At 34.5% G+C, this 22,955-nt stretch overlaps 4 protein-coding genes and 1 long non-coding RNA gene across 5 annotated transcripts; all 5 read left to right on the top strand.

Moving 5' to 3' along the window:
* Positions 1-1,034: 1,034 nt before the first annotated feature.
* LOC118052379 (uncharacterized) lies at positions 1,035-3,448 on the top strand. The gene is made up of 2 exons (XR_004688170.2): positions 1,035-1,500; positions 1,591-3,448. It is a non-coding gene; the product is annotated as an uncharacterized lncRNA (long non-coding RNA).
* Positions 3,449-4,866: 1,418 nt separating this feature from the next.
* LOC118052405 (dirigent protein 4) lies at positions 4,867-5,424 on the top strand. The gene has a single exon (XM_035063371.1). The coding sequence runs from the start codon at positions 4,867-4,869 to the stop codon at positions 5,422-5,424; it is 558 nt and encodes a 185-aa protein (XP_034919262.1).
* Positions 5,425-5,913: 489 nt separating this feature from the next.
* Positions 5,914-7,675, top strand: LOC118052403 (ras-related protein Rab2BV). Its single transcript, XM_035063370.2, has 2 exons — positions 5,914-6,343; positions 7,125-7,675. Exons 1-2 carry the CDS (start codon positions 6,179-6,181, stop codon positions 7,608-7,610), a joined length of 651 nt encoding a protein of 216 aa, XP_034919261.1. The 5' UTR covers positions 5,914-6,178; the 3' UTR covers positions 7,611-7,675.
* A 5,417-nt stretch (positions 7,676-13,092) lies between these two features.
* LOC118052248 (protein NRT1/ PTR FAMILY 5.6) lies at positions 13,093-16,629 on the top strand. The gene is made up of 4 exons (XM_035063156.2): positions 13,093-13,482; positions 14,463-14,680; positions 14,822-15,363; positions 15,572-16,629. Exons 1-4 carry the CDS (start codon positions 13,332-13,334, stop codon positions 16,455-16,457), a joined length of 1,797 nt encoding a protein of 598 aa, XP_034919047.1. The 5' UTR covers positions 13,093-13,331; the 3' UTR covers positions 16,458-16,629.
* Positions 16,630-18,404: 1,775 nt separating this feature from the next.
* On the top strand, positions 18,405-22,197 carry LOC118052249 (BEL1-like homeodomain protein 9). The gene is made up of 4 exons (XM_035063157.2): positions 18,405-19,117; positions 20,766-21,133; positions 21,228-21,288; positions 21,537-22,197. The coding sequence occupies exons 1-4, from the start codon at positions 18,578-18,580 to the stop codon at positions 21,999-22,001; spliced, it is 1,434 nt and encodes a 477-aa protein (XP_034919048.1). The 5' UTR covers positions 18,405-18,577; the 3' UTR covers positions 22,002-22,197.
* Positions 22,198-22,955: the final 758 nt, after the last annotated feature.

The following is a 22,955-nucleotide window of genomic DNA, read 5'->3' as shown; positions in this document are numbered from 1 at the left end:
GCCATCCAAAGTGTGAAAATATGGGATACTTTTCTTGAACAGAGCCATTATTGAATCAGCATTGACCTCGTTTCCCATTCTACCAGGATATGGACGCGTTGTATCCTTCTTTGTTATATGGGACATCTCCAGCATAGAATATGGGGTGCATACCATGCTCAAGTGTGAAAGTATATGTAGAGGTTCCCTGAATGGTAAAAAAGGGTCATTTTTATATCTAGTGGTGCTTTAGAATTCGATGTAGCTTGTTTGAATGGTACAGATTCTTGCTTCTTGCTTTCCTCGTAAAATGCTCAATTTCCTAATTTGACCCTGGTCAGAGATTTCCTATCTATTGTGCTAGCAGCCACAGGGAGAAACATTGCCGACTTTTGCAGGATCAGGATCTGAATTGCTGACTTTTTTTTTTTTTTATTTTATTATATTTTTATATTTTTATTTATTATATTTATTTTTATTATTATTTTATTTTATTCAAAATAACTTATGAAATTAATTTTTTTCATTTTCATCTCCTTTAACTATTTTATCTATCAAATTTAAATTTTATTATCTTAATGAACTCGAGAAAAAAATTAAAACATTAAAAAATTATTTTTAACTTATTTTTAATGATATAATAAAATAATAAAAAATATTTTACAATTTGATTTCTATAATACTATTAAATATCATAAAATAATTTATTTTATATAGAATTCACTTTTCAAAAAAAACTATATTTTTTTAAAAAAAAATATCATCAAATAAATAAACTAGAACTTAGCTATGTTTATTAATAATAATAATAAAGGATACTGATACTAAACACACACCAATAACTGTTAATAATAATAATAATAATAAAAAAAGATACTGATACTTGTTTAACTCAAGATAATTATTATTAGATGATGATATACACGTTTGTTACTCAACTGTTCATATATTCCAATGCAAACAATCTCATTTTTTAGCCGTCTACATGTCTCCTCACTCATCGAATTTGATACAGTTCTTCTTCTCTCTCTCTCTCTCTCTCTCTCTCTCTCCCGAAGTGAAAAATCTTTTGCTTTTGTGAGAGGGCGTGGACTACAGAGGCCGAGGTTGTTTCCATTGAGACCTTCTTCTGCAGCAGAGGGGATCCTTTTTTATTAGGAAACTTTGAGGGCCCAGCAAACACGGGTCTGGACTCTGGAGTGAATTAATACAAAGAGCCCGTAAGTGTTAAGACCCAATTTTAAATTAGCGTAAAATCCCCGCCTGCGTAACCATCACGTTGGGGTTTCCTAACCGTTACAAAAACAGGCTAAACAGCTAATAGGACTCGACTTACCACCGAAACCTCTTCTCTCTCTCCTCCTTCTTTCTTCAGTTTATTTTATGCCAGTTTGTCCTAGGGTTAGGGTTTCAGATCAGTCATGGGAAATTCCGGTCCCAGAATACGGGCGGACTCTAGTCGAATAATGCTATCAACAAAACAAACCCCCCCCCCCCGTCTCTCTTAACGCCTCCCAAACGGTATTCATCTATCTCCTTACTAATCTTTCTTGTTCCTTTTCTTTTGTTGTAATTAATACGGGCTGGGTCTGTTGTGTCTGCTGTGTGAAGAGATCAGTCCCAGTCGACGAGCGTTGTTGCTGGCGGCTGTCGTTTTGGGTGGGAATGCTCTGGAGATTGTAGGGTCTGTCCATGATTGACAGGTGTGGGCCCATTCTTCTCTCAGGATGATTCGGTTTGGTGGCTTCCTGTGCCACTTGGATTCGACAGCCATCAGTGTGCACTGAATGCACCTCACCCTGTTCATTCTTGGAAGAGCTGCTGGCGTTTACTTGGTTAGACTTCTGGTTGGTTTTGGACTCTAATCTTCAGATTCCAGTGCCACCTTTGGGAGAGATGCTGCTGCAAAAAAGGCAACATGCAACCAGATAAGTTGCTGCTTGAATTTGGTTTTTTTTTTTTGCTGGTTTCGTGTCTTTTTTAATGATTACGTGCTCTGGGTCAGTGGTCTTTTCAGTTGCTATTTCGTTATTGCTCTATGATTTGCACTTCAATTTATTGCTCTATGATTGATAGTATCGGTTTTGTTTTTGTAGCATTGGACTGATAGCAGCCTTTACAGGTCGGTGTAGGTATATAAATGCATTGATTAATGTATGAACCGCATTTGATCACTCTTTTGCTGGAGATGCAGAGGATGTTCCTGTATTGTCAACCAGTCTCGCCTATGGTTTGTATATGGAAATTTGCAGCAATCTAAGGTAATCATTGGCATTTATATTCAGATATTTTTTTATGACGCTGGAACCTGCTGAAAATGACAGGATCAACATCTTTTAACATCTTGATTCTCATCAAGTTTTGCAAAGTTCTCATTAAGCTTTTTATGCATTGAATCACACCAAATGTTAAGATATTGTTTAGGCAAAACGATCATCGGTTTGTTCTAGCTTCTTGCAGAGTGCATAAGGGAGGCAGGCCTGTGTTAATTCCTCCCACCTTTTCATTTTCTTCACTCATTCTTCTATTTTTCTCCTTTTGAATTATAAATTAACCTTGCGAGATTTGCATTTTTTAAAATGTTTTCTTTTCTTTTTCCTGTCCTGGCTCTATTGTTCTGTTGCTAGAATCGACTGTGAAGTTGAGTCCTAGGCCGACTCCGAGGAAAAACTTCTCATCAATATCGGTCGGGACTCAACTTTTCGAGGACTTTTAAAGCTTCTACTGAGTGTCGTGACTGTATTTCTGTCATGATAAGCTGAAAGTGGTGGCATAAATGGTTTCTTTGTACACTTAGCAGGCAAAGAGCAGACTTGTATTCAAGAATGACAGCGGTTGTAGTGCTATCAAATGGTGCATTTGTGCACCTTGATAAGCTCAGGCTGCCATATAATATCGGCCAGGTAATCGATCTCCATAGATCAAAACATACATGGTTTGCCCAGGTCCTAGCATGATGACTGAGTTGGTAAAGGGCTTGAGATAGGAGGCATCATCACCATCAATTATGAACATATGGTTGGCTATGGTGAAGAAAAGTAGCTGATTGGCTGCAACATTGATGACTCGGAGGAGGTTTGACTCACCAGAGTCTATCGAAACTATGGTCGTATATGAAATATCAGGTCCATGAGATCATCTTCTATGAAATACTCTTACGATGAAGCTTTCGTGCACTAATCAAGTTTCATTTATTTTAGTTGAAGTCTTGGAATTGGTCTCCGTCTCCCTAAAAGGCTACTGGGTTATACCCCATTAAGCACATTTTCTGGCCTCTCCAGCCCAGAAAGAAATCTTAGATCGTTACCGTTTGCAATATTTTCTTCTTAAAGCCTAGTTTTTTTCTTTTCCTTTTTGGATAAAGCTAATTTTGGAATAGCGATCCGGAGTAAAAAAGTTACTTGATTAGATTTAATTCATGTATAGACAATTAAGATTTTCTTTGAATCTATGAAAAATAGCTTTCATATTTTTGTTTTTGTTTGTACAATTTTTTTTTAACCAGCTCACAGAGTAGTACGAGTAAACTGAATAGTATATATGAGCTCTGCAGTGTAACAAGATATTTTTTGAAATATATTTTTTATTTAATAATATCAAATTAAAATAGATATTCATAAAAAATACAATGATTTAAATTCTTAAATATATATATTTTTTAGTCAAATGTCTCCTTTTTTATTCATGTTTATATATATATATATATATATAAAGATAGGTTTATATTAGCAGCTTTGTTTTTAATAAAAAATAAAGAAAAATAAAATAAATATTTATAAATATTTCAATGATTTAAATTAAGGAAGAAAAAATATATTTAATGCAATCTCCTTTTTCTTATTTATGTATTTTTTTATTTAAAAAAAATTCTTTTTTATCAAAATTATTGTTTTTTAAATAAAAACTTATCATGATCTTAAAAAAAGTGCCAATAAAAAAATAATATAAATTAAAAGCTTTTGCGAGCCTTTAATAAAAAATAAAATAATAATAAATATAAGTTTTTTTATAATAAAAAAATAGATTTTTATTCTCGTTCATATTCATTTTTAATTTTTTTTTTGCATTTTATATATATCATTCATAAGTAATTATTAATATTATCGACAAAAACTATAATCTTATTTGAAACCCAAGACATAATATGGACAATTAGCTACCCAGAAAAATTTCAACTGCTTCAGATTCGCAGCCTCTTACACGGGGGAAGAAATAGTTACAAGTCGGTCCTGCATCTCTGACAATGATTTAAACCAGTCTATGATAATATTTTACTTTAGCATAAGCCCTCGAGTTTTGATTCGCTGGAAGAATGGCCGAAGTTTCTCTATAATTTTCACCGACTCGTTTTCGCCTCGATTTTCTATAATTAATTAATTATCCGATCGAGCGCATCCAAAGTAATACAATGCAGTCAGCTCGGGATCATCCTCCCTTTACATTTACCATAATAGTAGAGATTGTGTTTCCATAGAGTTTCGAGACCAAGAAATATAATCCACTTCATCATCCTGCCACATTGGGGATGAATACCCCCACAAAATAGGACAGTAGATTTTGCATAAAATTGAATTGCATATACTATATAAGGTAGTTTCGAATCAATCTCCCGTACAAATCTATTTATTTACGTTGACTATCCATATTTGCCTTTTTCTGATTTCAAATACCAATAGTTTTCCTATGTTAGGATCAACATATTGAATATTCTCCAAAAGTACATTAAGTTTTTTCCTTATATTTGGTAATTTAATGGCAGCATTATTAAGGAAACTTAAATGCGCCAGCTAGCATCACATCTAACATCTTAATATAAATCAATTCGATTGACATTGTAATTTATGCAAAGAAAGAGAGGGAGTCTAGAATTTCTGAAGCGCAGAGCAGATGGAAGGCATGCAAGTTTTGGGTTTGGCTTTGATCCTTTACACGATCACCACGCATGCGCATGGTCAATATTACTCTCAGAGTGGGCCATATGAATCCTTACCAGAGAAAACAACCAATCTCCACTTCTTCTTCCACGACACACCCAGCGGTAAAAACCCTAGTGCTGTTCTTGTTGCCCGTCCCAACATCACCACGGGTCAGTCAGTAGTTCCGTTTGGGAGCCTATTTGTCGCTGATGATCCTCTTACAGTTGGGCCCGAACTGACCTCCGAGGTCATTGGGAATGCCCAGGGGCTGTATGTATCATCTAGTCAAGATATACCATCTCTAGTGGTATATTTAGATTTTGGATTCACCACCGGCGAATTTAATGGGAGCTCCATTAGTGTGTTTTCAAGAAATCCCATAACAAATACCGAGCGTGAGCTTGCCGTGGTTGGAGGGAGAGGAAAGTTCAGGTTGGCTAGAGGGTTTGCTCAGTTGAAGACTTACTTCATAAATGCAACCAATGGTGATGCCATTGTTGAGTATAATGTAACGGTGATTCATTATTAAGTGAAATGCAGAATTAATTTGACATGCAAATTTGGTGGTTGTAATTGAATTTTGGGATTGAATAATTCAATAGAAATCTCAAAAATCTAGCCGGAGGCATGCCGAGATTATACCCGATAATTGTTTAATAAATAATCCAGATATGTTAATCTCTTTCTGATACGTTTTATTTTCATTATTTGGTATCCTCCCGACTTTCTTTCCGGAATAAACACTATTTTATAAGAAAAAATAATTTTAATATAAGGGTAGAACTCACCTGCAAATACAAAATAAATCAAGGAGGCTCATCCGAGGGCTGGGGCTAGCATTCAAGAAATCCAGTAACTTGGAAGGAACGTGAACTCGCTGATGTTAGGTGGAGAGGAAAGTCCAAGAGCCCAGTGTCCAGAAGAGTCCGGCCCTTCTCACTAATTTTCCTTTTGTTTTTATAAAGAATAAAGACGTGAAAAGTAATATATGATTTTGCTTTTTATACATGGTGTAAACTGTAAACTCCCCCGAGTTTCGCTCCTTGAATGAAAGAAAAACCGTTTAAAATGCCTTTTTGTCCGTCATTCTGGTTTTGCTTCTCCCTCTTGAAGCATTAGTGTACCCCTCTCTCTCTCTCTCCCTCTGCAACCCATTTCTAATTCAATTTGCAATCCAATTTTCCAGTTTCAATATATTTTCTTTATTGCTTCGGGGGTCAGGGTGTGGTGTGTGGGAGAGAGGATTAAAGAAAAAGGAGAGGGTTAATTCATTAATTTAATTAATGGCATACAAGGTGGATCATGAATACGATTATCTGTTCAAGATTGTGTTGATTGGAGATTCAGGTGTTGGAAAATCCAACATTCTTTCCAGATTTACTCGTAATGAATTCTGCTTGGAATCCAAGTCTACTATTGGTGTTGAGTTTGCAACGAGGACTCTTCAGGTTTGTATGTTTCAATTCTATGTATCATCAAGCACATATAGACATCGAGATCTATATTTCTTTTTTATTTGCTTTTAAATTCTTTTTTTTTTTTTTGCTTATGCTATGCAGAGTGTTAAGATTGGATGTTTTTTTTCTTATTATCAGTTGTGTGAAACAAATCTTGATTTCCAAATTATGGTATCAATGCCACCATCCAATTTTTAGGTTTTGAATCTGTTACTTTATCCATTTTGATCTCTCTCCGTTTATATATATATATAAAAAAATAAAGTGATTTAGAGTACGATAATATTTATTTTTTAAAGTATTTTTTATTTGAAAAAATATTATAATAATATTTTTTATTTTTAAAAAATTATTTTTTACATATCACATTAAAATTATATAAAAATAAAAAATATTAATTTAAAATAAAAATATAATGATGTTGAGGAAGAAAAAAAAACTAAAGAGCAAGTTCTCGAAAACATTGAATGGCTTCTGAACGCCTCCCTCCATATGTGGGAGGGGCAAAAGAACCTCGTCGCCGGTTCCTATAATGTTACGTGCCAACCCGTTGCGCTACAAACGGAAATTTACAGGCTTCTTAAGTTTTGTCAGCAATTTTTTTTATTTTATCAAATCACGAGATATTTTCAACAATCAAGTAGAGTATCAAAACACAGAGAAATTATTAATCCAATCATTTATTTTCTCTTTTCTGCTTTCTGGTTCTTAATTTTTGATCAGTTGATTTATTTTAAAAAAATAAAGCTAATTAAGATTTACTAATGTGCAGGTAGAAGGGAAGACAGTGAAGGCACAAATATGGGACACGGCTGGCCAAGAAAGGTACAGAGCTATCACCAGTGCATACTACAGAGGTGCAGTTGGTGCGCTCTTGGTTTACGATATAACCAAGAGGCAAACATTTGATAATGTCCAGAGGTGGCTTCGTGAGCTAAGGGATCATGCAGACTCTAACATTGTCATCATGCTGGCCGGAAACAAAACTGATCTGAACCATCTCCGATCAGTCTCGGCAGAAGATGCTCAGATGCTTGCCGAGAAGGAATGCCTTTCATTTCTTGAGACTTCAGCTTTGGAAGCTTCCAACGTCGAGAAGGCATTCCAGACCATTTTGTTGGATATCTACCAAGTTATTAGCAAAAAGGCACTGGCAGCACAAGAGGCAGCTAACTCGACAGGACTTCCCCAGGGGACTACTATTAATATTGGAAATTTGTCCACGAATATCAACAAGAAAGCTTGTTGTTCTAATTAGCAAAGTTTGTACCTTACGGATTCGTAAAACAAGGCTAGCAGAATATATTTCATTTATGTGTCAGACATGAACGAATATTCATTTTGTTTTTCACATTTTCACAAGATGTGAGCATATTATGCAAAATTATAAGTTGATTATAAACTTGCAATCATACAATAAAAACTAGTATATACATACATGCATGATTAAGATATTGAAATTAACTTCTAGTGTGTATACTAAAACATAATATTTAAAGTAGAAGCATGTAAAAACACTTATTTGTTGAAGAAGCTGAAATTTTTTTTTATTATTCTAAATAATTAATCATTTGCCTTTTAAGACTTCATTGCTACTTTGGTGCAAAAGAACGATTTTTCAACAAGTTTCATGAGATTCCAACAACTCTATTATTTATATGTACTTCTAAATAAATTTCAACAAACTTAAATAAATTATATTTAATATCTTTCTACCATGACCTCTACAAGTAAAAGAACAAGTTAAGAAATAGAGAAAAAAAATGCAGGAAAGAAATCAAGAAATTTCATTGAACTTTTTTTTATTCTTTAATTATTTGATTATTTGGTGATCATGATTTCTTACAAAGATAAGATTTGACTATCCATAATAACTTATAAAAGACAACTAATTCTTGTTTAAACATAAATAAATTTCTCAAAATCCTCCAACAATAAAAATCGATTTAAGCCGGCCATCACCTTGCTCTAAATAGATAAAAATAAAAGTTTTAAATTAAATAAAAAAAATAAAGAAAACATTACAAAAAATACTAAAAGATGTTAATGTAATTTACTATATTCCTAGACACATATTTCTATTTATTGGAGGAGTGTTTTTATGGTTTTACCCTTATGAAAAAATAATGGTTATGCTTGCGCTTGTTAGTACAATTGTCTTTTCCAAACAATGCATTTGTCATTGTAAAATTAATTGAGAATAATTTTAAAATAAAAATTAAAAACCTTAGAAAAGTGAAGTTTAATCATTTATTGCAACATCCACAAAAGTGATTTTAGGCCTTTATTGGGCTCCATAAGCAGTTGATTAGATCATGACTTCGGTTTTTTCATGCTCCGAAACGCTCTGCACGGAAAAAATACAGTACCTTTCCATCTTTTCCGAGGGCATCCAAGAAGAAGTGAGAGTCGGAGACCTTGAAAAAGTGATTAGCGTTGATATAAATATTATAGCCGACAACTATGAGCGTTTTAGAGCCAGAGATAAATAGCTGTTTCTGGTGGACAGAGAAGGGGATATATCCCGGCGTTTTGGTGGGGCTGCACCGGTATGCGCACTGAGATTGATTTGTGGCTGAGTGCAGTTAATAGAGGTCCTACCATTGATCATTGATAAAAAACAAAATACAGTTCAGAGGCTGTGGAACCCTTACTTTTTTACAGATTCCGACCCAACATAACGCATTCACGTTAGACAATGATGGGTTCCACAGCGTGCACGGCAAAAATGGATCCCCCGTCGCCTTTGAGAGTGGGGAGCACAACGCGGAGGAGCCACGCCCCTGACCACCACTTTTCTAGCATGGCGTCATTGAGGCAAGCTTTTTTCTGTTTGGGCACAACCCTGCTGTGTGAAATCATACTCAAAACTCTGCATAATTAGATGAAGCAACCGCACCTCAAAGTTGATATAAATTATAGAAGCCCATTCCCGAACGAAGCAGCACAGACCATATAGACATAACATATATCATTAAACCACTGTAATCCATAATTACAGAGACATTAGTGCTGTCATTGAGAAACCATGGGAATCCATGAAGTGAGAATATTCCTTAAGTCAGACTGAGATTATATTATCTCTTGCCTTTCATCCACCTTGAAATATGTAACAAAAGGAAGCTTTAAATTTATCAGAATGGAAAGTAGAAAATAATACTATAAACTAATACCATAGAAAATAATATGTTCAGAATAAGATTAAGATTATACAATGGACATGAAGCTGAGCTCTAGGAAGGAGGAAAAGAAGGTAAAACAACAGGGGAAGGATAGAGATTTGTAGCAAAAAAGTGCTCGGAATATCTCTTATTTCATTTCTATTTAAATTGATTTTTTTTAATTAAAATTAATAGAGAATTAAATCTAATAATTACTAATATTAATTTTTGTTGTCCCGTTATAAAAAAAATAAAAACCTATCAGCTTTAACTTTAAAATCAATATGTTTTATCTTTAAAAAAACTCTTCAAGATTGATTGTATTAATGGGATGGATATTCATAATTGAGATGGAAAAAAAGAAATTTTTTTATGGGCCATTAAATTCTTTTACAATAAATTACTTAAATCTAAGTTTAGAGTAGACTAGCAAAAAAAAAATATATGAATTAACCATAATTTATAAAAAACAAATTCCAACACCAAGTACTAGAGAGAAAAAAAAACAAGTACAGGTATCCAAATGAATATCTACGACAAAATTATGGTTTTCTCTGTCACGAACAACTAAGAATTAAACCTGTTTATTATTACACTTAATGAATGGAATACTTGAGTTGATAGGAGAGTTAGTGGAATCTTATTAAAAAAGAAAATTCAAGATTAATCTATGGATTAAGACTATGGTGGCTTTTTTTTGTTTTGGGGAGGGGGGGTTCTTGAGGGATATACACAAAGGAAAGTGAAGAAATTTGTAAACTCTGATTATATCGATCGCATGCCACCTATAGTGATTATCTCTGATAAGGTTCGATCATTTTGACCAATTAAGTCTTTGTAGTTTTGGATTTTTAATGCCATCCCAAATCAATCAAATCAACGATGTGATTCGAACTCAATGACGCTGAAGAAAGGGATATCTTGCTTGAATACATATCCAAGAGGATAACAATATTTTCTTAATTTATATTTATGGAATTATACGGTCCGTAGTTCTTTTATCTGCTCTCCACAGCGACATGTCCCTCTCCTCACTTTTACTTTAAGAAAAAAAAAATTTGGCCGCGTTCACCTTATTCAATAGCAACGTCTTCACTCGAATTAGATGCTGCCATGTGAATTTTAACATCTATTTATAATGTTTGGTATCACAGTGACCCACAGGCCTACTTTAACAATATTGTTTTTTTAATATATAGTGTATAGTTTAACTAATCAGATTTTAGACTTATTATTTAAAAATTATTTATTTAAATTTTACAAATCTTAAGGTCACTGAAAGCTTATATAATTATTAATTTTAGAACTTATAAAATTAGTCAAAATAAATATAAATTAATCTAAATAATTATATTAAAAAAAAAAAAAAAAGAGGTTCTTTTCCATTGCAATGGGAACCTGGCTTTCCCGGATGCCCAAAGTCACTATCAAGTGGGAAAAAAAATCTACATAAAAAGTTGAATGCAAGGTTCCTTTTAGTCATTGATTCCCCCGGGGAGACTTATTGCCATTCTTTTTATTGTTAAGACCCCATTGTACGTAGTGGACCAAGAACGACGTCCAATATTAAACTAATTAATGTAGTGCTTAAATATTTATAAAACTTTAATGGCAGTACTGAGCATAACATGCGACGAAGTTCCAAAAATCAAACTGCACTTGGAATAGGATTCTTAAGCTGTATAATTAGTTAATCATTTGATACTAATAATTTTATTTATATCCTTCCTAGTCAAAGTATTTTTTATTATATATTTTATGTTTGGTAGATCAAGATGGATTATAACTAGCACCTTGCTAAAAAAAAAAGTGGTGGAGGTAGGGGCTCTTCGGTGCTTAAATAAGTATTTTTTTAAAAAAAATATATATAATAATATTCTAGAAAGAGATACTCCAAAAATATATATGCAGTAAAGAATGAATATTGTGATTAGTTCCTTACAAAAAGTTTTCTTTGGTGGAATTGGGAGCTCATCGGTGTTTAGATAAGTATTTTTTTTTAGAGAAAGAAAATATAATAATATTCTAGAGAGAGATGCTCCGAAAATATATATGCAGTAGAAAATAAAAATTGTGATCATTTGCTTTGAAGGTCTCATGGTGTACTTATAACCTATGAGTTTTGTGATTTTGTGAGAAGAACAGTCTGAAGTCTAATCTTACCCTAATAACATTTAATAAGGGATAAATATTTTTTATATCTATATTAATGTTTGATGGGAATATGGTGGGTCCTTGAATAATTTTTACACACATAAAAGATACATGTAGATTAGGGTCCAAGACATCAAATGTAGCTAACCCCATGGAAACTGAGTTCTTCCATGAGGTTAGACTCCACGGGGTTAGACCCAAAGAGGTTGGTCATTCCCTTGGGTGTGCCAAGGAGGGATGATTATTTTCTGGGGCATGTCCAAGGAAGAATAGTCGTTACCTTGAACTTAGCTAACTACCAAGTCCAAGTACCTTGGGTCTAACATGCACACATTACCTTGGACTCTAACATGTTTATCATATTCACGCTACCTTGAACTTGGCTAACTACCAAATCCAAATACCTTGAATCTGACATGTTTGTCAAATACAATTACTTTGGATCTTGGATGTTTTTAGACCTATATTATCTTAGACTTGGCTAGCTGCTAAGTCCAAATGCCTTGGAGTTGGCATGTTCGCTAGATCCACGTTACATTGGACTTGGCTATATGCCAAGTCTAAGTATCTTGAGTTTGGCATATTCATCAGATCTACGTTACCTTAGACTTGGCGGATGGTCAAGTCCAAGTATTTTGGTCTGGCATTTTTGCCAAACTCATGTTATCGTGGACTTGGATTACTGCCAAATCCACAAGCAATGGACTTAGCTGACTGCAAAGTCCAAGCGTCTTGGATCTGGCATGTTTGTCAAAACCACATTACCTCATTCCCTTAAGCGTACCAAGAAAGGATGGTCATTCCCTTAGGTGTTCCAAGGAAGGATACTCATTTTCATGGGCATGTCAGGGGCTTAGTGTGTTGCCAAGCCTAGCGAGCCTGAGTCTTAGCACATTGTCAAGTGCCTGCTAGACCCAGCATTCCCAGTGCTTAGCACAATCACGCTTAAGTTTAGCTAGCATTAGAACCAACGTGCTAGGGTTTGGCACACTGCCAAGCCCAATCATGGTTGGGTCTGGCTAACACGAAACCTAGCATTCCCGGTGCTTGGTATGCTATCAAGTCTAATCGCGTCTAAGTCTAGTTAACGTTAGACCCAGCGTGCTAGGATTTGGCACACCGCCAAGCCCAATCATGACTGGGTCTGGCATTCCCGGGGTTTGGAGCATGTCAAACTCAATTATGTCTGAATCTGGATGGTGACACACCTATTATGCTCAGGGCTTGGCACACCACCAAGCTTCCATTTAGGGCATGCTCATTTCCTTAAATATACCAAAAAGAAAAGGGTAATAAGAGTTTTGCATCACAATGAAAATAGGTTAGTCAACCTGACCACTCCTTTCTCACGTGCAAAATGCACAAGAGGGTGATTTTTGCTTATAGATTCAACTTTAATTTTAAACCAAAAGATAGGGACTGAAGTCAAGTGTGCTGATGTTTAATTTTAAACCACTCAATTAAATTAAATCTTTTAACTAACAACATGAAAACTTTCATGAATGATTTAGAACCCATCCCGATGGCCAGCCTCGGTTACTCAAGAATTAAAATCGAGTAAAGCTAGATGCTTGTCACAAAACACTCCGACTCCCTTCCCAAGAAATATTCGTCTCTGTCAACTTTCCAACTGTTTTAGTTCTTCCTTACACCTGGTTGGCTAGATGGAGCAACTGGAGAACAGGAAAGCAGGACGTGAAGCTAAAGAATCAGACGAGGAAGAGAAACGGGTTCATGATTCTTCCGTCGATTATAAGGGAAGAGTTCCTCTTCGAAGTTCAACTGGAGTCTGGAAAGCCTCTCTTTTTATCATCAGTAAGTTTAATTTATTTGTTAATGTCAGTGCTATTAAGAAACTTGTTCTTCGGTTTTTGCTCAAGTGTTCAACAGATCTGAATTCTTTGCATCCTATCTCATCTCTGCTTAATTCTAAACACTGTTACCTTTTTTCATGAAGACTGAAGGTAATGGTCAACTATAGTAGGATACAACTCATTCCACGTGGATTCATCTCCACGTGACTAAATAGAAATCATTGGAGAGCTATGAATTTTTCTGTTGAGTCAAGAACTAAAATGTCAAGAAAATACTCCCCTAAGAATGAAAGAAAACAAGTTTTATCTCTTTTTCTTTTTTCTTAATCAGGGGTTAAACTGATTGTTTTTAAAACCAGTTGGTTATATTAAGGATTAACGTTGTAGGATAAGAAGGAACACCTTTTTTATTTGCAGAGATCCAATGTATCATATAATTAAGGTAGGAGGGTTAAATTCCTTCATCTTTTTTTTTTATTACCATGGTATCCGGATTAATTTTTATATAGTTTGATTAATCACATGGATCCTGAAGCTAATAATCATATAAATTTTTAATAATTCTGAAAATTTATAAGACTTAAACCGGTAATTTATAAAAAACAAATCTAAAACCTAACTAATTAAACTATAAATCTCAAAATTGTTCCATCCTTAATTCGGTAAGTGTGCGCCTTTCTTTGACAAAGGCGCTCCATCCATGAAGAAAGCTACATGAATGCTTTTGTTGTCAACCTGTGATGAAAAAACTGGTAATATCTATGTGGTAAGGTTTTCGCCTTGTAAAATAATAGTGCCGCAGACTATGTTGATTAAGAATGAAAGTGAGGTGTCGAACAAAAGAATCATAAACCATCCCAGATAAGAACTCGTCTCCAATTATCAGTGGCCGTCTTGTTTTAACTGTTGTATGTATGTTTAATTATATGTACGCGAATGTGTGTGTGTTGATTATGTGAAATTGAGTAAATTTTGATGCAGCAATTGAGTTTAGTGAGAGGCTTTGCAACTTCGGAATAACTGCCAATGTCATCTCATACCTCACAAAAGTGATCCATCAAGACCTCAAAACAGCAGCAAAGAGTGTGAACTATTGGGCAGGAGTAACAACAATGATGCCCTTGTTTGGAGGGTTCCTAGCTGATGCCTACACAGGCCGGTTCTCAATGGTCCTGCTATCATCCCTCGTATATCTTTTGGTATACATATATGTCATTTCATTTCATTTCCTTTTTTTCTTCTTCTTGGCTTTCCGAACAAGAAAAATATACCTCGGCTTTCGATTAATGCCTCAAGGCCCTTTATAATGTTTGACAACGTTACTGTAATGTCCTAACTAGGGTCTGAGCCTCTTGACAATGTCCCAGTTCATTCCAAGTCTAAAACCATGCGATGTTGGGGGGTGTGAAAAGGCAAGAAAGATCCATGAAGTGGCTTTTTTCCTTGCTATGTATTCCATCTCCCTCGGAACAGGAGGTCACAAGCCATGCCTCCAGAGCTTCGGAGCTGATCAGTTCGATGATGATCACGCTGAAGAAAGGAAGAAGAAGCTGTCTTTCTTCAATTGGTGGAACATTGCACTTTGTTGCGGCCTCTTCCTTGGAGTAACAGTCATAGTTTACATCGAAGACAACGTGAGCTGGGGTGTTGCAATCCTTATTCTCACTATTACAATGGCTGTTACTGTAGCAACATTCTATTTGGGAAAGCCTTATTACCGATATAGGTTACCAGAAGGGAGTGGTTTGACACCCATGTTGCAGGTTTTGGTTGCAGCTATAAGGAAGAGAAAATTACCTTCTCCTTCTAATCCTGCTCTTCTATATGAAGTCCCCAGTTATAAAATCCAAGGCAGACTTTTAGGACACACAGACAGGCTCACGTAAGAAAATTTTTCTGCGATCCAAGATTTTCTTCCAGGATATATAGCATGTTAAATTCTTTAGTTAATTATCTGATTACAATGAGCTCCAACCTTTCCAGTTGAGGATCATGCTCTGTTAAATGTAGACTTCTAGCATAACAAAAAAGTCCTCGCACAGAACAGACGTGTAATTATCCTCGTTATTGTCTTTTGCTTTGGTTCACAGGTTTCTAGATAAAGCTGCAGTGCTTGAAGAGGAGGAAATAACAAATGAGATGAAACATAACCCTTGGAGACTAGCAACAGTGACAAAAGTAGAGGAGATGAAGCTTGTTCTGAGCATAATTCCTATATGGTTAACTTCATTACCATTTGGATTATGTGTGGTACAAACAGCAACATTCTTTGTTAAACAAGGAGCTACGTTAAACAGAAAGATAGGTCACAATTTTGAGATCCCACCAGCCTCCATTTATTCTCTCTCGGCCGTCGGGATGATTATCTCTGTGGTCATCTATGACAAAATTCTTGTTCCATTTTTAAGGAGAGCCACCGGCAATGAAAGAGGCATTAGTATCCTCAAAAGAATTGGTAGTGGCATGATTTTTTCCGTAGTAACCATGTCGGTTGCAGCCTTGGTTGAAAGGAAGAGACAAAAGATTGCCGAAGAGGATATTGATGTGCTAGACGGAGAGAAAAATGTGGAATTGCCTATGAGCGTGTTCTGGCTGGCACCCCAATTCTTGATTCTTGGCCTGGGAGATGGGTTCACTTTGGTTGGCCTGCAAGAGTTTTTTTATGACCAAGTTCCTGATTCAATGAGAAGTTTGGGCATGGCTTTTTTTCTTAGTGTGCTTGGAGCTGGGAACTTTTTAAGTAGCTTTCTAATAACCGCCGTGGATCATATTACAGAGAAAGATGGCAAAGGTTGGATTGGCAAGGACCTGAACTCCAGTCGCTTGGACAAATTTTACTGGCTTTTGGCAGCCATCAATTCCGTGAATATATTTGCTTATGTGTTCTTCGCGAGGAGGTATACTTACAAAAATGTGCAGAGGAGGGTGGCTGCGACTAATTTGAACAAGGATGATGGGATGGAGTTGATGCCCTGAGTTTATTATGGAATGCAAATACCCGGATTTTTTTGTCGTTATCCATTTGTTCTTGGCGTGTTGAATATTCCCGAGATATTTGTGAACTTGTAACCCGTAAGAAAATGACGAAAAGGCATGAGTGTCAGATTTACTGTTGGAAAATAAAAGGTTTTATAGGTTGGTTAATTAATTTTGACAAAGTCAAGGACGTTATTTAACCTGTAGAGTACGAGTTTTTTAATTTTATTTTTTTATTTTAAATTATTTTTTATATATATTTTGAATAGTTTGATGTGTTATATTAAAAATAAATTTTAAAAAATAAAAAATATTATTTAATATACTTTTAAGCAAAAAAATTAAAAAAATATATAATTATTATTACAAAATCAAACGTGCTCAACTCATATGAGATTCTCACCATCATCATTCTTTCATTGTTCAAAAAGAACAATTTGAGGTGCCTGACATCAAAAGTGAAACTTAAAGTGATTATTTAGAAATTGATTATAGTATTTTTTTAAAAAAAATTTATTTTAAAATAATTTTTTTATTTTAAAATATATTATTTTTTTTTTTTTAAAAATTATTTTAAAATTAGCATATCAAAACATCCAAAATCTATAAAAAAAATTAATTTTCAACAAAAATTTTAATTTTTTTAAAAACATAAATACAATTACACTTCACGCTCATAAAAAGATACAGGGGTTTGTTGGTATAGTTGGAGCTTTACTTTTAAAGTTTTTTGTTGCACTTTTTTTTTTATTTGTGATTGAGGTTTGTGTAATTGTAAACCTGAGTATAAAATGTATTTGATATTATGTGGTGTTGAATATTTTTATATTAAATAAACTAAAAAATATCACAAGATTGAATTTTTACTTTAAAAATAAGTTTTTAATTAGAACTTTATCCACCGTTTTGTTTTCTATTGATTTTCTTTTTTTATATAAAAAAAAAAAACTCCAGACGCATAAAAACATTAAAAAACCAAAAGAAGCTCTTGTTAACAATTTTTTTTTTTTTTTGTCTAATTAACAACTGAAACATGCTGTAGTCTGAAAACTAGCTTTACATTTTTAGTCCTATGTTATATTTTCTTGCAATTAGATCCCTATAAATCAAAATGTTTTTTTTTAAGTCGAACAAGTGGTATGCATATTTTGTATCCATACTACAATAATCATGAGCATACTAAATGAATATTTATCATTTAAATTGTACTTATACCCACTTTATATGCGACTTATTATTATCTCCATATCCAAATCATATTTAAAATCATAATTACATCATTACAATTTTTATGTTGTGTTTGTAATTAAGTTTTAGCTGGGTTTGAAAATACTTTTTCAAAGTGACTTTTAAATTATAAAAATATTAATTTGATACCGTTTTATTAGTTATTTTAGATAATTTTAATATGTTAATGTTAAAATAATAAAAATTTATTTAAAAATAAAATTCTTATTCTTTTCTAATCCCAAACGTATTTTTGTGAAAATATATTTAGCCTGTTCAAACGCGCACTCGCTAACTTCACCTTTACATAAAGGTAGGTGTTTGGTGACCAAAAGTTTAAGCAATAGGTCATGCCCCTTTACCCAATCAAATGTCTAATGGTAAGAAGTAAGAACTTTCTTCCATGCTAAAAAATACCCTACAACTTTAATAGTTGAAAATACTTATTAAATACAGAAATGATTTGTTATATAAATCGCATTTATAATATATAACACATCTATTTTTTTCATAAATTTTAATTAAATACATTTTCACCTATCATTTTAATTATTTTAAAAGTTTTATCATTTTAAACGTATTTATGATTACCGAAGATAACACGATACTATCATTATCATCAACCACTAAAACAAAAAAAATAAATAAAGAAAACAATTATCTTATTTCCCTACATCAAACGCTTCGCAATCCGCCCCCCCCCCCCCCCCAGGTCAAGTCGTCAAGAGTCTGGTCTCTCTGCTACCCCACTGCCACCATTCTGCATGCCGCAGAAAAATTTGATCATTATATCATAACCCGTCCTTCTCTTCATCAATCATCATCATCACCACTTCACTTTCACTATCGCTAAACTCTCTCTCGCTCAAAAGCATTTCATAGAGTATATATTCATGGCACAAAACTTTGAGCCCTTCCATGTCCCACAACAAAACAGAAAAAACAAGCTCCGTGTCACCACTCAAACCAACCAAGAACAGCAAAACCCACCAACCCCATTATTCTCTAGACAAACTTTCATGAGCCCTTCACAATCTTCTTCGTTCTTTTCACTTCAAACCCTCAAAGACATGAACTACCAGCCCTTATCTAGCCAGGGTTTATCTTTGTCTCTTTCGTTTCAACTCGATAACCAAAGACACAATGCCGTTTCAGTTTCAGGCGATTCCTTGAAGCAGAATGGTGAAATGAAAAGCTCTGTAGTCCCTTTCGGTCCTTTTACTGGCTACGCTTCAATATTGAAGACCTCCAGGTTCTTGAAGCCTGCGCAGCAGATTTTGGACGATATTTGTGGTATGATTAATTGTGCAAATGCAAACTTTCCTCTGGATGGTTTGAACGAAAGTGAAATTTCGAGAGAGAAAATTGCTTTTTTAAGTGATCGGGTAGAGCATCAATGCAAGAATTCAAAGCTAATATTGATGCTGGATGAGGTAATTTTGTTTCAACCTTTAGTACTCTGTATCGTTTCTTTATTTATCTTTTATTTTGGCAGGTTTCGCTGCAGAGCTTAGCTTAATGAACAGAAATAAAAAAAAATCTCAGATTCAAATTCATATAACAATTAATCAAAGATTAGCCAAAACTTTCTCTGCTTTCTATACTATCTGTTTAATCAGGAAATATGTTTTGGAGAATGCCCTTTATGTGTATTTCTGTTTGAAAATCATCTAGACTCCCATATTAGCTCGGCTTAGTACGTTCTCGTGGTGAAGATTAATTATTGATTTAACATTCTCTAAAAGAATTAGAAGTTTTAATAAACTGGAGATTACAGACCTAGAAAGATTTAAGAATAGTGAATGCCAGAAAATATCAATTTATGTGCATGACCCATGTGAGAATTATTATAAATAAATAACAAAAAGTTGCCCGTGAATTGTCTATAGTAGTACACTATTCATTTCATTGTAAGATAGTAGTTAGTCACTAGTCAGGTAAATAGGCTGTGTATTTTTTTATTTTATATTTTGAATCGTCTTTATATCGAGGACATTTATGAGGTTAAATAATTTTATTTTATTCTGGAGAATAGACTCTAAATCCAGCTATTAATCTGGATCAAGATAATGAAATGGAGGATGCTTGGGAATATTGCATTGGTGTTACTGTCATCTCTAATTGACTGAGTGAATGATTTGATTGTTGCTGTCCAGGAATCAGTATCTCGGGAAAAGATATTTGAAGTAGTCATGGAAAAAAGATGTCTTGTCTTGTCACATTGAATCAAGTTACTGTTTCTTTCTTGTTCTGTTTTGCATGCTTTATTTTCTTTCAGATTTTGTTCTGCTATCTTTTCTTCTTTAACTGGAATTACTGCACATGGACCAAAATGAGGCATATTGGATAATTAAGCTGAAACTACAAAAGACCACCACATTGTCTGGCTTTGATAATGGGAAAAGTGTTCTTTATAGGAAGAATCTGGTCTTTCTCCATATACTAGTATGGAGGAAATGGTTTCAAATCGTCCATTTCTTATTTTGGGAGCATGCAATCGATTTTTTCATACAATATAATTACTGCTGGTGGTTTTCCCCGACTCGATCCTCTTGCAAATAAATTCGAGAGAGAGTTTTGTTTTGTTTTGTTTTGAACCATAAAAATACTAATTGAGGGACAATTAATAGAATTGATGGTTTGTTTAGTGATATATATATATATATATATATATATATATAAACCAATTTGTTTAGTGATTTGAAACTGCTTTTTGTTTGTTTGTTTGTTTTTTGAAGTTAAAAGCAGAAGGTATTTAATACTGCATTTGAATCATCACAGTAGCGAATGGAGAATTTTAATATGAATCTTTGAGAGTGGCATAGATGTGATCACAGATAAAATTAAACGAATGATGCTGCCATCTCCGCCCTAGTTGTTCAAAACTTAAATTATAGTAACAACTTCTGGGACGGGATGGTTATGCTGCATAATCACATGTACTTCTTACTGTGAAGTTCTAAGATGTTATCCATTAGCTAATGGCTCTGCTTTATTTTTCCTTCGAATGTAACTACCAGCTAACAATCTTTATGAATTTCAGATTTGGACTTAATTTGGCTCTTTTTGAATCTCCATTAGGTATACAGGAGATACAAACTATATTGCCAGCACATGCAGTCAGTTGTTGCATCATTTGAAACTGTTGCTGGTCTTGGAAATGCAGCTCCTTATGTTTGTTATGCGACCAAAATTGTTTTGAAGCATTTTAATAGCTTGAAGAATGCCCTTTTGGATAAAATTCAGTTCACAGGAAAAAACTTTGATGGTAGCAGTGTCACTAAGGAAAAAAATCCTAGACATGGAACAACTGAACGAGGCCTTAGAAACCAAAATCCAACTCTGAACTTGAACTTCATTCAACATCCTGTTTGGCGATCTCAAAGAGGACTTCCTGATCATGCTGTGGCTGTGCTTAAGTCGTGGTTGTTTGAACACTTTCTACACCCGTAAGTGTTTGAAGAACTCCAGGAGCTCTTTACTATGCAAGAATCTTGACTTCTAAATACTGATGTTTATTTAACTGGTTTTTAAACTATCCAGCTACCCTACAGACTCGGAAAAGCAAGCCTTGGCTCAGCAGACAGGTCTATCAAGGACTCAGGTGTGCCTTTTCCACTTCATATCTTGTTTTTTTAACATTGTTCCAATGACTGGATTTTTACACCCTGAGAATTATTGTCTACGGACATGCCTTAAAGGATGTCTATGTTTATGCATAAATGTTTATTTTAAGCTGGATGGGTGTTCATATGACCGCCTATTTCTTGTCATGGGCTGTTCTGTGGCAACAAGAATCAACCTAAAAGACAACAATTTTAGTTAATATGGCTTCAATCTCTGTCCACGCAGGTTTCTAATTGGTTTATAAACGCAAGAGTTAGACTTTGGAAGCCAATGGTGGAAGAAGTACACATGCTTGAATCACAGCAAACTCAAGCACCATTTGACACGGTCAGTCAGAGTGCCAACATTGCATCTGATTTGCCTCTTGAGAAACAGCCCCGATCAACTCAAAACCAGAACGAATACCAAACTAAACGCCTCCGAAATGAACTTGCTGATGTATCTAAGCAGAGACAGGAGCCAAGAAATATTTGTGTCAACAATTTGTCAGGTAATTACCACTCTGCTGGTGTTAGTGGAAGCAAAGGTGTTTCTTTGGCATTGGGTCTTCCACAGAATAATCGCACTGATCAATCGTGGCCTCTCCCTATGAGCATACCCCACCATGGCAACCTGGAAATGATTAGCATGATGGATTCAGCTCCAGGAACAGGTTTTGAACTACAAAAGCAGCATTTTGGGAAAGACTAGAGGAGTCAGATGCTGGATCGGCTGCAAGCTGAAGTTTTCTTCATTGTGCCTGAATATAATGGACTGTCCGTGATGTAATAATATGAATCAGGCAACCTCTTTTTATCAAGTGATCAGTACAGTTGGAAATGTTCGGTACACAAGATCAACTGTTGCTTTTTGATATTTGCATTAGATTTCTTTGAACTTCCAGTCATTTTCACAGTTCCTAGTAGAAAATTCATGCACAAATTTTTCAAGTAGCTCGGTGCCATGGATGAAGGTGATTAAGGTGACAAGTATCCATATTCCATCATTGCCCAAAACCAGCACATTATTTGTCTAGCTCATGTATTCGAATAAAAGAAAATGAGGGGATGGTTAATTTGGATACGGATAGCGCATGGAAAAAGAAAATGAACTTCGGGTCATTTTCATGACAGAATGCTGGCCTTCTTTTCCTCCAATTGCAAATACAGATGGCCTCAACTTTCTACATTTCTACACGGTATGAATGCGTTCTTCTCAGAGCGTCGGTGCACAATGAGGAGATTTTTGGAATTGCGGTTTGGTGTTTTTAATGTCTTGAATTTAAAAATAAATTTTAAAAAATATATTATTTTAATGTGTTTTCCAATAAAAAATACTTTGCAAACATCCCCATTTAATTTCCTTTAATTTTCTTAAACGTTTCTAAAACAATCTAAGGGAGTACGGTCATGTCACTTTTCCAAAAAAAAAAAGAACTTTTTTGTTTTACATTTTTTCTAATCAGGCCCTAAGCAAGAACTAAAAAACGATTGGTGACTGATTTATTGAATTGTAAAAATTTGGGGATCAAACTGACAAAGTAGCCAACCAGGAAATTGTAGTGTGATTTACAAGAGCACCGATAAATCACATACGTGGAATTTGGTCGGTGAAACACTTCGAAAGCACGATAAACAATCAAATAGTTACAGGAGGGAAAGCCAC

This window comes from Populus alba, chromosome 8 (genome assembly GCF_005239225.2).
Source record: "Populus alba chromosome 8, ASM523922v2, whole genome shotgun sequence".
NCBI classification, from domain to species: domain Eukaryota; kingdom Viridiplantae; phylum Streptophyta; class Magnoliopsida; order Malpighiales; family Salicaceae; genus Populus; species Populus alba.
The sequence above is the reverse complement of the archived record's forward strand: the minus strand, read 5'-3'. Positions and strand labels throughout refer to the sequence as shown.

What these genes read in the sequence shown, in the direction of transcription:
- LOC118052405 (XM_035063371.1), top strand. Translation starts at nt 4,867, where the DNA reads ATGGAAGGCATGCAAGTTTTGGGTTTGGCTTTGATCCTTTACACGATC.
- LOC118052403 (XM_035063370.2), top strand. Translation starts at nt 6,179, where the DNA reads ATGGCATACAAGGTGGATCATGAATACGATTATCTGTTCAAGATTGTG. An exon ending in TTGCAACGAGGACTCTTCAG is followed by an intron (nt 6,344 to 7,124) that starts GTTTGTATGTTT and finishes ACTAATGTGCAG; the next exon opens with GTAGAAGGGAAGACAGTGAA.
- LOC118052248 (XM_035063156.2), top strand. Translation starts at nt 13,332, where the DNA reads ATGGAGCAACTGGAGAACAGGAAAGCAGGACGTGAAGCTAAAGAATCA. An exon ending in AGCCTCTCTTTTTATCATCA is followed by an intron (nt 13,483 to 14,462) that starts GTAAGTTTAATT and finishes ATTTTGATGCAG; the next exon opens with CAATTGAGTTTAGTGAGAGG. An exon ending in CATCCCTCGTATATCTTTTG is followed by an intron (nt 14,681 to 14,821) that starts GTATACATATAT and finishes TGTCCTAACTAG; the next exon opens with GGTCTGAGCCTCTTGACAAT.
- LOC118052249 (XM_035063157.2), top strand. Translation starts at nt 18,578, where the DNA reads ATGGCACAAAACTTTGAGCCCTTCCATGTCCCACAACAAAACAGAAAA. An exon ending in TTTGAACACTTTCTACACCC is followed by an intron (nt 21,134 to 21,227) that starts GTAAGTGTTTGA and finishes TAAACTATCCAG; the next exon opens with CTACCCTACAGACTCGGAAA. An exon ending in CAGGTCTATCAAGGACTCAG is followed by an intron (nt 21,289 to 21,536) that starts GTGTGCCTTTTC and finishes CTGTCCACGCAG; the next exon opens with GTTTCTAATTGGTTTATAAA.